The sequence below is a fragment of the Rhynchophorus ferrugineus genome, unplaced genomic scaffold, assembly GCF_030347505.1.
Source record: "Rhynchophorus ferrugineus isolate W39M unplaced genomic scaffold, kcgeb_rfMv2 rfM4, whole genome shotgun sequence".
Classification (NCBI taxonomy): domain Eukaryota; kingdom Metazoa; phylum Arthropoda; class Insecta; order Coleoptera; family Curculionidae; genus Rhynchophorus; species Rhynchophorus ferrugineus.
In genome coordinates this window covers 7,026,367-7,042,149 of record NW_027472583.1, presented here as the reverse complement: position 1 = coordinate 7,042,149, position 15,783 = coordinate 7,026,367, and the positions used below count along the sequence as shown (strand labels likewise).

At 31.2% G+C, this 15,783-nt stretch overlaps 1 protein-coding gene across 1 annotated transcript in view; it reads left to right on the top strand.

The window, feature by feature from the left end:
- The first annotated feature begins 1,699 nt into the window (after window positions 1–1,699).
- side (motor axon guidance molcule sidestep) overlaps window positions 1,700–15,783 on the top strand; it is a 278,234-nt gene continuing 264,150 nt past the window's right edge. The window contains exon 1 of the mRNA XM_076404051.1: window positions 1,700–1,960. Within this exon, the coding sequence (XP_076260166.1) occupies window positions 1,867–1,960 (94 nt within the window). The 5' untranslated portion in view covers window positions 1,700–1,866. The remainder of the gene's footprint in view (window positions 1,961–15,783) is intronic.

Genomic DNA, 15,783 nt, shown 5'->3' with positions numbered 1-15,783 from the left:
TTATGGATATTTTCCTTTTTATTAGCTTACATAGCGCATAAAGGCACATTTCCGGGTACAACATTACAACAACATAACTATTGGCCTTAAGCTATTATGAATAGTTATATTACAAGAAAAAAAAACCTATATAAATCATGCAATTCAAGAAAATATAGCAAATTAAGAAGCTATAACATTATGGATATTTTCCTTTTTATTAGCTTACATAGCGCATAAAGGCACATTTCCGGGTACAACATTACAACAACATAACTATTGGCCTTAACCTGTTATGAATAGTTATATTACAAGAAAAAACATATACAAATCATGCAATTCAAGAAAATATAGCAAATTAAGAAGCTATAACATTATGGATATTTTCCTTTTTATTAGCTTACATAGCGCATAAAGGCACATTTCCGGGTACAACATTACAACAACATAACTATTGGCCTTAAGCTATTATGAATAGTTATATTACAAGAAAAAAAACATATATAAATCATGCAATTCAAGAAAATATAGCAAATTAAGAAGCTATAACATTATGGGTATTTTCCTTTTTATTAGCTTACATAGCGCATAAAGGCACATTTCCGGGTACAACATTACAACAACATAACTATTGGCCTTAAGCTGTTATGAATAGTTATATTACAAGAAAAAAACATATATAAATCATGCAGTTCAAGAAAATATAGCAGAGATACATATAGAAGTACGAATTGCAAGAAATAGCAGAAAATTTAATAGTGCATAATAAAACCAAGAAATTTAATAACTCTTGAAAAATCTAACGCCTACTGGGATTACTATTTGTTATGGAAAATAATGCGAAAGCTCAAAAGTCCCCAGAAGCATAACCCACCTATTAAAAAAATTATATCGGACTAGAAGCAATAAAGAGAAGCCTGACATTTTTTTCAAATAACTTAAAAAATATATTAAGTATGAGCTATATGAAGATGAAGAAAATAAAATTAGTAGTATATACAGTATATACAGCCGAACATAGAACCTCCTCCTTTTTCGAAGTCGGTTAAAAATACATTTTTTGTCATGGGTATTGTAAGAAGTAATGTCGTCGTACAAAAATTATCATGTAGTACCTTCTTTGCAAATGCTAATTATAATAAATATTATTATTTTATATATTATTATTTATATATTATTATTTGTATTGTTTGTATTATTTTTACGAGGTCTTATTTGCTATAGTTAGTGTTTAATAAGCAGATTGAATGGCTTTTGAACTGAACGACTGTCGATTTTTCATTTCATTATACACAAATAGCTGATTACTTTACATAAAAAAATGTGAAAACTTTATACGTGCCTTTGGAATTTGAGCATCTCCACCTCGGAAGTACACTCTTTCGAATAAATTGAATTTCCAATTTGGAAAATCGGCCCACAAAAAAAATCTGCGAACATACATTAAAAAAATATATACAGTCGACCATAGAACCTCTTCCTTTTTCGAAGTTTGTTAAAGATACATTTTTTGCCGTACAGAAATTATAATGCAGTACCTTCTTTACAGATGCTAATAACAAATTCCAGAAATGCGCGCGTACCATCAAAAGACAACGACAACGAAGAAAAAAGGGACGTCTTATCCGCAGCCCGAGAACCTCCAAAAATACCATACGGGTAGCAAGAAAGCGAGGGAAATCGCGTCAAGGCGCGTGGTCTGGCTCAGTAGCGAGTGCGCGACCGTCTAAGCGCCACAACAAAAGCGAAAAGTATGCGGCCCGCTGTTATTGGCGGTATTTACGTGTGTTCGCGCGCATTTTACCCGGCGTTTTCGGACATGGGTTAAGTTTTCCCCTTTACGAGACGTGCGTTCGAAACTGTGTCCAGTGCCTTGTAATGTGAACCATGGCCTCCGGAGGCTTTTATCTCGGTTTAGTACTGTTATTGATGGAACTGGCTGGTATGGATTCATTGGATTCCAAGGAATTCCAAAAAAGTCGTAAGTCTCGTAATATGTGTAAAATAGATATCTTGCACTATACTTAAATCTGCTTTTATTTGCACCAAACCGAACGCCTGAATATTCAAACAACTGTACAATGTTTTTCTTCAAATATGTTTGCTTTTATATTTGCCTTTTGTATATAAACTTAACATATCAAGATACCAAGAAAAACTCTTAAGGCAATATGTTTGTTATTTTTTACAAACCTAACAAGATTTGCATTGAGATAGATTGATTGATTAACGTTATTATTAATTAAATTTCTGTTAAATCAATTCGACAAAGATAATGTGATTGAAAATCGTTTAATACAGAAAATGTTACTTACTGCTTGCGACAAACTAACATATGTGAATTTAAATTATATCCGATGAAATGGAAGAAAACTAAATTATATGGAAAAGTCATTTAATAGTTGAATAAATCACATAAAAAAGCTTATCATTCATGATCATAAGCAGTAGTTTTCATAAAATATAATTTTATTATAAAAGTGTTGACCCCATTGAAATTTTCTACCAGGTTAGAAATTAAGAAGAATGTGGCAATAATTACCAGCTAGATAATTATTTTGTTGTTATTTCTAATGTATTCTATTAAAATTTTTCTTCTATAACTCTTATATCAAATAAATATGCTAGAAGTTATGGAAAAATTAATTAGCAAATAACATTATTACCAGTAACCTGATTATAACTACGTTTCCATTTTTTTAAAATCAAGAGGTTTACTTTTATTTCCGACACTCCAATGTAGCTCTGAGAAGTTTACTATTGTCAAAATGTTTTTATCTTTGGCAAATAAAATAGGATCATCAAAATAATAATCAAAATAATATACATAAACAATACCTTCCATTGATAAAGTAGTCAGAAGATATTTAGTAAAAGATTCATTCTTATCTGCTATTTGGACAAATAATACTAACGGTAAATTCTAATTTCTGTTAGAATATTTTTATGTCGATAAAACTCATTTCGTTACGAAAAGGGATAAAAAAATTACTATTTTTAAAACATATTGTATTAATTGACATAATAAACGAAACCACCGTCCATCACAAACAACAGTTGTCTATAAAATATTGATTCTCATTGAATCTCATTACGTTTAGGATTATAAAATATAATTTTTTTCGAAGCCTTTCCAAATATTCTAGCAATCTGTTATAACAACATATAATATGAAGACAGTGTTATTTAACTCAAAATATCATACATCCATCATATCATACATACATCATACAAGGCTAAAAAGTTATTCCCTACAGTTACATACCAGAGATTTTTTTGTTTTCAACATCATTCAAGTAGAGCAATAGCAACAGTGATAAAAAAGCAATCAAATAAGGAATACTGACTATGCCATATAATAAGTATTTTTTTACATATCAAGACTTACTGTTTATTATTTTATATAATTAACATAAAAAGATTAAATAATCTACATTTATATTATTATATATTTATATAAGTCTACATAATAAAGTCTAGTAATAATTCTACCTAATAATAACGAAGGTTTAATATTAGAAGAGAAATAGACGTTGAGAAACTCTGACATATATTTAAAAATCCAGACCTATTTCCGAAAATATCATCGTTAACGGATATCTCAATTTGTTCGAAATTATGGCGAATTTAGGGGAGAATCTTTTTTATTATTAATATATTGTTACTAGTGGTTTCCCAAAGATAAAAACGAGTGGATATGCCTCGAGAAATTCTATGTATCGGCCTTAAAACAACGAATCTGTTTAAAGAAGGTTTTTCTCTGTATCAGTACAAATGAGTGATATGAAAATTTTGTTTAAAGAAAGCTTCCTAATAAAGGTGCATGGTTTAATATTACCAGAAAAATAGAGGTACAGAAAGTCGGTAAGATATTTAAATATCTAGATATAAGGTACAATCTCGATCTATTTGCAAAAATGTCAGTGATGATGAATGGGAAAATTTTAGTCAAATTAATGGTAAATCGACGCTATAATTATTTTTATTATTGATATATTATTACTACTCATTAACTGAAACCTGGAGAAACTGTATATGTCGACCTTAAAACAAGACGTCTCCATAAAGAAGATTCTTCTGTGTAACTGCTGTCATATGACTAGGAGTGTTTTATTTAGAACTTCCTGAAACTTTCATTTAGAATGTTAGAATGAATGCTTAATATCGTACGTTTTGCTGATTACACTATATTCACCTCAAGATTGAATGGCTCTATTACAATAAAACACAGGAAACTATTTATTTTGATTGACAAGCAACGAAACTGTGATATTAATATTGTTTGAAATGTCTTTTCTTATACTTTGACTACAAACATCTGAATATAGTTGATTCATCAACTATTAAGCGGTCTAAAAATTCTTTGAGGGTTTGAGTTGAGTTCTCATACAATAAGTCTTGCAATTCATTGTCTTCGACCTTTTTTGGTACTACAGGACGCTATTTGTTATTTACATTTAGATTAACATTTCTAGATCGTTGAATTCAGAGCTGTCATTTATGATGTGATGGAGAAGCATCACCATACTGTTCTAAAATTGCCTGATTAATTCAATAACACTAAATGAAAAACTGTTAAGTAAAAATATATCAAAGTCATCGAACTTAATGGTTAGGTGAGGTTATTAAACAGTTATTTACCTAGATTCTTATGGAGATACCTGCAAGCATCTGATGAAACTAATTTAAATCCATTGCTGACTATTCACTGTTGTTTTAAAATGACTTCTATTATTAATATATTTTTACCTTGAACAAATGTAAAAAAAAATCATGAAAATAATAATCGAAATAATGTCACTAGAGAAAAATGTTCGGAAAATTCCCGAGAAATATTCCGAGGCCTCACTATTATTATTTTTTCTGCTCCAAACTGTGTAGGCAATAGGCTCAAATCGTCCGGTCCCCCAACCCACTTTCAGGATGTCAGAAATAGTTGACGTTTATTTTTATCCCAACATCCAATTAGTTAACTACAACTAAAAAGAGAATATAGCTAAAACAAAAACTCAATATCATCAATTATGTACGCGCTGGAAAGCTGGAAAAAAAATCTTATCTCGTTAACTTATTTACATCAAATCTATATATATCTGGTTAGCGTCCTTATATAAGACGCGATCTATTTAAATCTATAAAAATCTAATCGTTTAAACCTAATCGTTTTAAATTATACCACATTTTTTACATCACCATAATGTTATGTCCTTATTCCACCATAATAAGTTTCCATATTGTCCATAACTTCCCCTGTTTGACTACTATTTGAACAGTATCTTCCAAAACAATTTTGAAGTTTTACAGAAGTGCAATTATATTGTTCCCAGAAAAGTATTTTTTATTAGAATGTGTATGAAACTAACATTAACATTAACAGCAACTAATTATTTTGAAACTTTATGTGTTAGTTGTTTTTAGACGTTTATATGCAAAGTATTTACAAAGATATATTTAAAATATAAACATATTATTATTAAGTATCTTTCACCTATAATGGTGGTGTTTCTCGTATTTAGGTAGGACTCATTCTTCACTCATTCAGTGCTGAATATTGTGGTGCCTTCTGTGGAGAATTAACATTTCGTTAATTCATAACTATATATGTTTCCGTGGATATTTTATATAGATACATTATTTTAAAAAGTAGCCAGAAAGTATCACTTGTTGATAGTTTACATAACTGTTCCATTTAATGACGCATTCCATTAATTGACCTTCATCTGTCATTTAGTTCGTTTAAAATGCTCTATTTTTTTAGTTCGTTCCAGCCGTTTTTTGCAACATACATAAATACACAACAGTGAATAAATAATAATTATTATGGTTTTAGTTTCCTAGTTCTTATTTCTTAAGGTAAAACATACCTTAAGCACTGAAACATGAGATTTAGAAACACTCTAGCAGGTCATTAAATATTTAATCTTAAGTTAACATCCTTTGAATAATTATTGTTAGGCTCTTAGTTACAAATCTCTTAAGATGACTTTTAAACTTTTAAAATATATCTTAAGCACTGAAATAGTGATATCTAACATCGCTTAAATAATTATCGTTTAAAGTCTTAGTCTTAGTACAAAATCCTTATGGTGAATTAACTTTAAGGCATATTTTAAACAGTAAAACACTTAAAACATACGTAAATTAGCGATACAGTAAAATAACAGAGGGTGACATGGGGTGGAAGATTTGGCTCACTCTGGTCGGACATGGTAAACTTTTCACCAAAAGCTGAATCAGTCAGAGAAATGAGCGAAATGCTGAATGAAAAAGGCACTTAATTTTTCTGTGTTATTTATCATATATGTGGAAAGGAAGACCTAGAATGTTGCACCACAAAAAGGTACTACAAATGATAGCGTTCTTGAGGCATTTCTGGAAGGAACAAAAAATCAAAAAAGCACGGCATATATTTGATATGACTTTGATCGTCAGTTTTCTCTCATCAGATTTCACGCACTTGCTTTGCTTACTAATGACAACAAATTGCAAATACTCGTAATATAGATTCGAACCCGTGACTACCACAGTCACTCAACCATCTGTTTCTCGGTTTTAAATTAAAGGAAGAAAACGAAAAGTTTAATTTTACATTTTTAAAATGAAATTTAAAGTACCGTACAAGGTAGGATTATCAAAAATGGCATGGAAAGGCGGAGGACAGAAATGAATAAACGACGAATAATATGCAACGAAAATGAAGAAGCAATAATCGTTTCCGTAGCCCGGAGCCGGCAAAACAACCCCTAACGACTACTTTATTTAATCAGTCGGATTTTAAACAACGTTCGCCGTATCCTCTGGTTCTTTTCGAGCACAATTAAGCTTTTGCATCGGTCGAAAGCCCGTTGACTGGAAGGGCGAGCCCAAGAAGCCGATAAAACGTAATTTCTAGCTCGTTTCCGTCTCTTTTTCCGTTCGCGTCCCAGTTTTACCCCGACGGCTCCGATTGCCTCTGCAACCCGAATGCATTCCTGTTTTGCAATCGCTTTCTCTTTGTTGAAATATTTAGAAATATTTTTTTGTTGTGTTTGCTGGGTTTAAATCAAGTTTTGCTCTTTAAATTTAATGGACGATCTTTTCCTGTATAATATTTATATAATATTTGATATATTGTCATAGTTACATGGAATTTAAACTTAGAAACTCTTTTGGTATCTAGAATATTTTTAACAAATATTTATTAATTATTTACGCTGAACTTTGTTCGTTAATTCTTTTTGTAACATGCAAACAAAAACTTTTTGACATCATTTACAGGTCAATTGAAAAGTCGCCGGCATGACACATAGATGGCGCTACTAGAATCAAATCCATATGTTTTTTTAGTTACTAGTTTAGTTAAACTTGGCTTCATGCCGAGTTTTCGGCTACAGGAAAATCAACCATCAAGGATTGGTATGCTGGAAGTTTAGACGTGGTGAAATGAGGATCGAAGACGGTGAACGCAGTGGAGGCCCAAAAGAGGTTGTTACCGACGAAAACATTTGAAAAATTCACAAAACGATTTTGAATTACCATTGAATGGAATAGCGGACACTCTGAACGTGTACATCATATTACTCACGAATATTTGGGTATGAGAAAGCTCTGTGCAAAGTGGGTGCTGCGCGAGCTCACTTTTGATCAAAACCATCGATGATTTGATGATTCGGAGCAGTGTTTGGAAGATGATTGGGCGTAATAAATCCGAGTTTTTGCATCAATATGTGACAGTGGATGAAACATGGCTTCTTCATTTCACTCCGGAGTCCAATCGACAGTCATCCGAGTGGACTCCATTCGATGAATCCGCTCCAAAGCTTGGAAAAGGAAACAGTCGGCTGCAAGGTTATGGCGTCCGTATTTTGGGATGCGCATGGAATAACTTTTGTTGATTACCCTGAAAAAGGAAGGATCATCAACAGTGATTATTATATAGCGTTCTTGGACCGCTTGAAGGACGAAATCGCCGAAAAACGGCGTCATTTGAAGAAAAAGAAAGTGCTGCGTCACCAACTGGGCTTCGAATTGCTTCCTCTTCCACTGTATTCTCCTAATCTGGCCACCACTGTTATTTCCTGTTCTCAGACCTTAAAAGAATGCCCGTTGTGAAGAAATTTTCGTCGAATGAATAGGTTATCGCTGAAATTGAGGCCTATTTTGAAGAAATAATATCTGGAAAATATGGTGTATGACTTCCAATTTTGGCATTTCAAAATTAGACTTAACCACTTAACTCCGGATCTTATTTCGATATAAGGGCTGTTTGTCCGGCTCAAACGCATAAGTTGAGTTCTATAGCGTATCCCTGTGGTACTTTCGTCTGGTTTTAGTAACTGGTAGTACACCAGATCGAGTTAGCCCCACCATATACTTCTATATTCTTAAATATCTTCTTATAAGTTCCTGCATACAAGTTTCCTAGACGAAACGTGCGTATCACATGATTTTACCACTTGCAGTTTCTATGGGAAGTCTGTTTTTAGTCTCCAGTAACTATGGGATATAAAATACCTTTTATTATCTGTTGTTCGAAAAATTGCTGACATGTGAAAAACGCTTTTAAGTATCTCAAAACTTTAATTCATTCACTTTACCATTCTCAGTTCATCTAAATGGTGGGTAATGCCTAATTGAGTCACCTCTAGTAAGTGGACAGGTTCTTTCTAAGCTTGGCAACACTTTTATTATTCTATGCGCTTCAGCTGCAGTTTTTTTTCATTTAAAAGCTAAAGGCAACACTTCTTTTATGACGCTTGCTGGGGTAATAAATAGTCATGTTCTTAGTTCTAATGATAAGGAAATGTGAAGAAATATTTTGCTTTAATATATCAAATTCCACTGGTGCTATATCTTGTAGTAGATTATCTCTAATAATTTATATCGGTGTGTCATAATAATCACAACTATATTCTTGAAATGTAGGATTGAATATAAAATGTAGGAATTATTAAATACCTTCATTTTTCCTAATATACTCATGATACTATTAATAAAAAGCGTAGCTAATCAAAAAAATAATCGCTTTTTGTACATTTAATCTGATTCTTTTTTACTAACTAGCCTATTGGTTCTGGCTTTATTTTTTTTACTGCAGTTAACATAACAATAAACTGCAAATAATCAATGCACGGAATAAAAACCGGCTGCATTCGCTGCAAAATAAAATTAACGAATAATCAAATTGGAAGTTCGAATCGCCTATATTAGCGATTTAATTTGATTGAGAGCCGTTGCCGATTTATAAAAAAAAATAATAAAAAAACCATTGTAAAGTACTGGATGGTTTGGTTCGATGTCGATTCCCTTTCGCCGTTTAACAAAAAACACTTTGGCGCCAGAATGTTGAACAACATTCTCTACAACTATTTACGATCAGATTACTTCTATAAACACCAGATATCGTTTAAAGCTTTTCAATTAAATAAAATAACAAGCGGTTGAGCGACAGAGTCTCATAACATGGATGACAAAAAACATGAATACGAAGAAGCGATTGTACTTAAAATATCCATTTATATGATTGATTGACACTATCGTAGTGCGCGGCTTATACAGCTAGATTTTATTTTCTATTTTGTTTCTGTTAGTTTCAAACAATGTATATAAATAACTAAATGTGTAGGAATTAAAACAAACAATTTTATTTTACTTACCTACTATTTGATGCTTGCATATGTGGCATTCAGTTAATTTTTTTATCTTAATAGTGCATTAATGGAGCAAATTGGTATGATTTAAATTAATTAAAATCCGTTTAACTAATAAGTATTAGCCAGTAATACTCTACACCTTAGTGATTCCACTATATACACAGCAAGACTTAGACGAGATGAACTTATGATTTTATGGTTTCTATCAGAGCATCGCACGACAAGCATATGGAAATTTTTGGCATTAACTGCTATACTCTTTGAAAGCTCTTTGGTTCTTTTTGTTGAAAAGTTTGAGCTGGATTCTCGTTCTATACATTCTGCAATATCTTCTCTTCGATTTATTTTGGTCTTTCAAGCGACTCCTTCTTATAAACATCAGAAATCACCATTTTTATATCACTGGAATCAAAATCGACAATTATGATATGACGAGGCAATATTACTATAAATATCTAAAACAGTATGATATGATGTGAAAGGTGATTAGAATTAAGGATTCATATTAAAATTACATTGAATTAATTGTATTGTACTTAGAGTCATTACAAGTCACCGTTTATTTTCGTTAGAATAAAACAATTCTTAACATAAGTTTATGGAAATAGCCCAAGGAAAAAGCTATTTACCACAATGAGATTTAACGGCCATTCTTTTGTTGTATTTGAGGAGTTACACCACCTTAATGGGCTCAACAAATCTTTTGTTTTAGATTTTCCTCTCAAGAACCACTCAATACACTTAAATTAACTTTAAAGTTAGAGGTATTAATTGTAAAATTGACGTCAATTTAGCGGTTCAAATTTCCTTCTTCCCTAATTATCTATTCCCTCGACTTTTTAATAAACTATTATTTTATAAATTATATTTTAACACAATCCTTAATAAGGTGTACAATTAGGATCACTCTATGTAGCCTTCTATGTTAAAAATTTTTCGATTATTTATTATTAATAATAATATTAATGCTATTTTCATATTTGTCTGGTTTTCCTTTGATATAATATATTATTTTAAACGACATACGTGCAGAATCATCGGCAATTGTTGGGAAAATTCATGTTCAATACACTACAACATATTATTTAAACATTCACAAAACGATAAACAGTCCATGGACAAACGTATCTTTTGATCTCGTCCCCCAATACTGCCATTACCATTCAGTGTCATCTCTGGCATAATACAAAAACCTAAAAATAACACATTAAAGCCAACATATGCGTCAAATCCGACAATTATTTAGACGTGTAGCTGGGAAACTTTTGATGTACGATCGACCGGACCGGAATTATCAGTTTTTTTTTCATTTTAGTTATTCATTATTTTAATCGATCCGAAGACATTTTTATTGTCTATGAGAATAGAAGAAAAAAGAGGTGACGCCAGCTATGCCGATACAATTACGCAAGATGAACTTAAAGGGAATCTCCCATATATCTATAAATGGTACCAAGTTTAGGCCACATTGATACTAGTTTATTAATAGTGATGCATGTTATGCAAACTAAAATTTTATTTTGCACGTTGTTAATTCTTAAAACAATTATGTATATTTCAAACGTACTAAAAATATACTACAATAATTTTATTGGATTTATAAACTGACTTAAAATGTATGTTTAAATTCAAATTAAAATATTCTTTGATTATACAAATATGTATTTAAGTATATATGTTGAACTCTTTCGCATCATCCATAATGTTTTAGACACATTCATATACATAAGTCATGTGTAAAAATAAAATAACATACAATCATGGTTATATTCCTTTGATATTTTTTTCGTTCTTTTTTATTAGTATCATCTTTTTCAATCGTTTCTTTCAATTGCACATCAAATTATTTGGAGCTGGCTTGGTGGCGCAGTGTTAAAGGCGATGGGACGGTCCTCCTACTGTTGCGATAGCCTCGGGTTCGAATCCTGCCGGGGCATGGTCGTAAATTTATGTTTGTGATTGTTTAAAATTTGTGAATGTTCGGCAGGAGTGTAAAATCCGACAAGGAAAATGATCCCAGTCACGCCAGTAACCAGGCTGGGTAAGACCGGATGTCTTCTGGGATGATTTCTAAAGTAGGTCACTCGCCAGTCAGTAGGCTTAATACTGAGGACCAGGGTTATTTAGGGCCCACGTTAAATTTTAGGCCCAGTCCAGATAAACCCATAGTTGGTAAAAGGAGACTTTAAAATATATAAAAAAAAATATTTGAAAAAAATTTATTGAAAAGGGTAAAGTTAACCATTGACGGAAATTATTTTATTCTGGATCAACAATTGGGATTCGGGACACAATATTCAATGATGGACCAGGTTACAAAATCACCAATGTCATAATAAAATTACTGTAGATTTTAAAGAACTATAGTTCATAGTCTAACAAGAAAATTCCTATTCTAACTTGAGAAAAGTACAAGCGGGTGTGCTACAGGGAAGCGTATTGAGACCAGTCCTTTATCTGCTGTACACTCAGAACTTGCCTACATTCAAGAATAATGTTGTTGCTACATTTTCAGACGACATTGCAATCATAGCCACTGGATATAACAACACTGAATTAACTGAAAAATCAACCGAGCTATTGTCGAAATATAACGTTGGATAGAAAAATTTCGCATCAGAATTAATCAAAATAAATCAGTGCATATTAATTTCACCGACAAAAGAGCCAATTACCAGCCTATATATAGAGCAGCAAGTAGCCAGTGTGAAAATGTAGCCAAACATCTTGGCATTATCCTTCAGTTAAACTCAGTTAGAAGTTAAACTCAAGCTGAATTACAAGAAATGTACAGGTTATTAGATATATATTTAGCCTTGTTGATAGAGATATAATGAGCTTTTGCCTTACTAATAAATCCTGAAACCAGTGTGGACTTATGGTGTTCAACTCTCTGGGTTATACCAGAAAAAGTAATAGAATTACCATACAAAGATTTCAAAAGAAGGTACAGCGAGGCATTGTTGATGCTCCATGGTATATTTGTAACGACAATCTGTATAAGAATACGAGGGTAGAAACTGTCTAAAAATGAAATGACGTTATCAAGTACTATACTCAAAAATATAAACAGAGGCTACATCACCATGAAGAGAGTAAAAACATTTTATCTAGTCCAGTGATGTAAAATTCTATAAGTAAAACTCAGTCCACGTTAGAAACAATGCCATCGATATTAAGGTCCAAGTGTCTAACACAGAATAAGTACTTTCTAATTTTAAAGTCATAGTAACTTAAGATGGAAAAAATAGCTTATTAGTGTTAGTTTACTAGATTGCTATAATATATAATTTAAAAAAAGTGGCGATCCAAAAAAATTAAGACAATAAAAGAAATTTGAATTATTTACAAATATTTTTAATATTTTACCAATATATTGACCACATTAATTAAGTTAAATAACCACACGCCATCATAAAATTAAACAAACTCTGTAGTAAAAGCATACGGAAAAATGTCCCCTTTTAATTACATACGCAATGGATAAGTGTATTTGAACTCAGTACCAACTGCGTACGTTTTCCTTCGAGATTTTCTCCGTTTTATGCAAATCATTCTTGTTATTTTATTATCTAAAGGAGGCGCCTAATTTGCGCGCGAATGCCATTAATTAATGTGTCGCCTGGTTAATATGGTCTTATTTACTAATTCATCTATTATTACGGATGATAATAAAAACCAGTGCGGAGTGGTGATGCCACAAATAGTCTCTATTTATAAAATCAATAAAATTTCAACATATCACTTGAATTGAAATTCAGTAGGACTTTATACTATTGGGGTTAACGTACGACTTATGCGAGATGATGTCACACGCAGTGAGGTGAATATGACTGAAATATGTCTATTTTTTAATTTAGTATTATAATATAACTTATGTAGTTCCTAATAATCTACAATTTGTTTCTAGAGTCATTGAAACCTATTAGGTATTTATCTAGGAGGGTCATTTGTTTCTTGCATAGTCACTCTGAAAATATTATACACATATTAATGGACCCCTTGCCATGCTTCACCTGCTAAATACACTTTATTACAAAATTAAACCTAATTATTTAATAATACGGTAACTCGTCTGTTATATGACTCTAGAAATTCTAGCTGAGGTGCAAAAATTTGTGGCCTGTTCTCTCATTGAATCGGCATTAAATTGTTTATTGCAAAATACATAATACACAGGTACTTCCACAGATAATAGCCTCAAAAAATATAAAGCTATCATTTGATTGGTATTTCAATATACACGTTTCTTAAGAAATATCTTGGTATGCTGTACAGCTGGAATATAAAATAATTCATTTACATTATTTCCTCCATGGTAAATTTAGTACATTGGGTTCCTTTGTCACGTTTTATCAAAAATTCTAGGTATGCTAGAATTAGTCACATCATATGTACATCATCTGGAATAAAACGATTCTTAAGGTGCATTTCTTATCAGTGTAAGTACCTAGGATTTTTGGCTACTTTTTGTCAAACAATGGATTGAATGTTTTCTTGGAGAAACTTCAAAACTCAGGTACCATCACAGATAATCAAATGAAAGGAACCAGGCTATTTACGTTTTACGGCTATTTATATATACGTATTTCAAGAAAATATACCTGTGGGTGTGCAATTATTATTGTACATTAACTGGAATAAAAAATACTTCTTTTCTGGAAATATATAGGATTCCAAGGCCATAACCATAGTAATTCTAAATATATAATAATGAAAATGGAACGTATTTTAATTGGAAAGTTCTTAATATAATAATTAATTATAGTATTAATATGTAAAGAGTCGGAGGTAATTTTAAGCCTTCAGACAAAATCTTTACAATTTATGTGGGTTAACACAATATTAAGACGATAAATACTAATTTTATATATATATATATATATATATATATATATATACATATATATATATATATATACATATATATATATATATATATATTTATATATATATATATATATATATATATATATATATATATATATATTAATAATGATATGCTTCCATGTGGTCTGATGATTTTTTCACTTTAAAATGGTATTTTACTCAATAGACATTGGTCATATGTTAAAAATATATTTTCAACTGTTTTCTACAACTTTTTCCCACAGCTCTAGTCAAGGTTGGCCAGTATTTAATTTACTTGTATTCAATATACATAGGTAATTGAAATAAACATACATATTTGGTATTTGTACTTCAGTTACTTCTTAAAAACGGTATCTATGTAGTAAATACATTTAGTTATCTTATGAATGGGTGAGCTATGTAGAAAATAAAGCCTGATAACTTTCGTACGCAAAACAGCGAACTTTAATATGTGAATATTCAAAGTTGGCAACACTGCACCTATACTGCACGTGAAGTTGTTAAGTATCTGTCACTGTCACCTGAAATGAATGGAGCCAGATTGGCGTCATGCTTCCAACCTAGTTACAAATACGTTCCTTTCTAGAAATAATCACAAAGGATGGGCAAGGAATTTAGAATCTTGTAATTCGTGCTTTAAAGACAAATTACAAAAAATATGCCTGGGAACATGCAGATTTAGTAAGGAATATTATGATTTTATTTTCATTGATCAATCACAGACATACATCTTCTTAAACGATAAAAGTAAAAATCGTACAATTTTTGAACGCTATCCGAATATATAAAATATATTCATGCAAAATAACACCTGATGTGCTCATCAGGACCTGTGGATGTGTCATCATCAGGACCTGTGGTTGTGTCAGGTCATCGGAACTAAGATATAGAAATACTAAGATAATATATAAGAAGACTGTTTCCTTTCGCAGGTCTGATTCATTCCACAAAAGGAACCGTTGGTCTGATAGTACATCGTGCGGTAAAAATCTGGTGTTTTTGAAAGGAAACTCTTTACTAATTAGATGGAGTTGTATAAATTAACACCAGACTGCGCTTCGTAACTTTTGTATTTTAAAATAAAATAGTTAGAACTGGACTTTGTGTTTTATATTTAAAATACACGGCTTAAAATTATTTTGTATTTAGTATTAAAAATAAATGCAATAGTATTTTGTAATATGGGTAAATATGTGTTAATTAAACAAAACATGTATTTTTCCTAGCTTTCGTTCTGACATAACTTATTATCGAAAAAGGAGGAGGATATATACATATATATATATATGTATATATATGT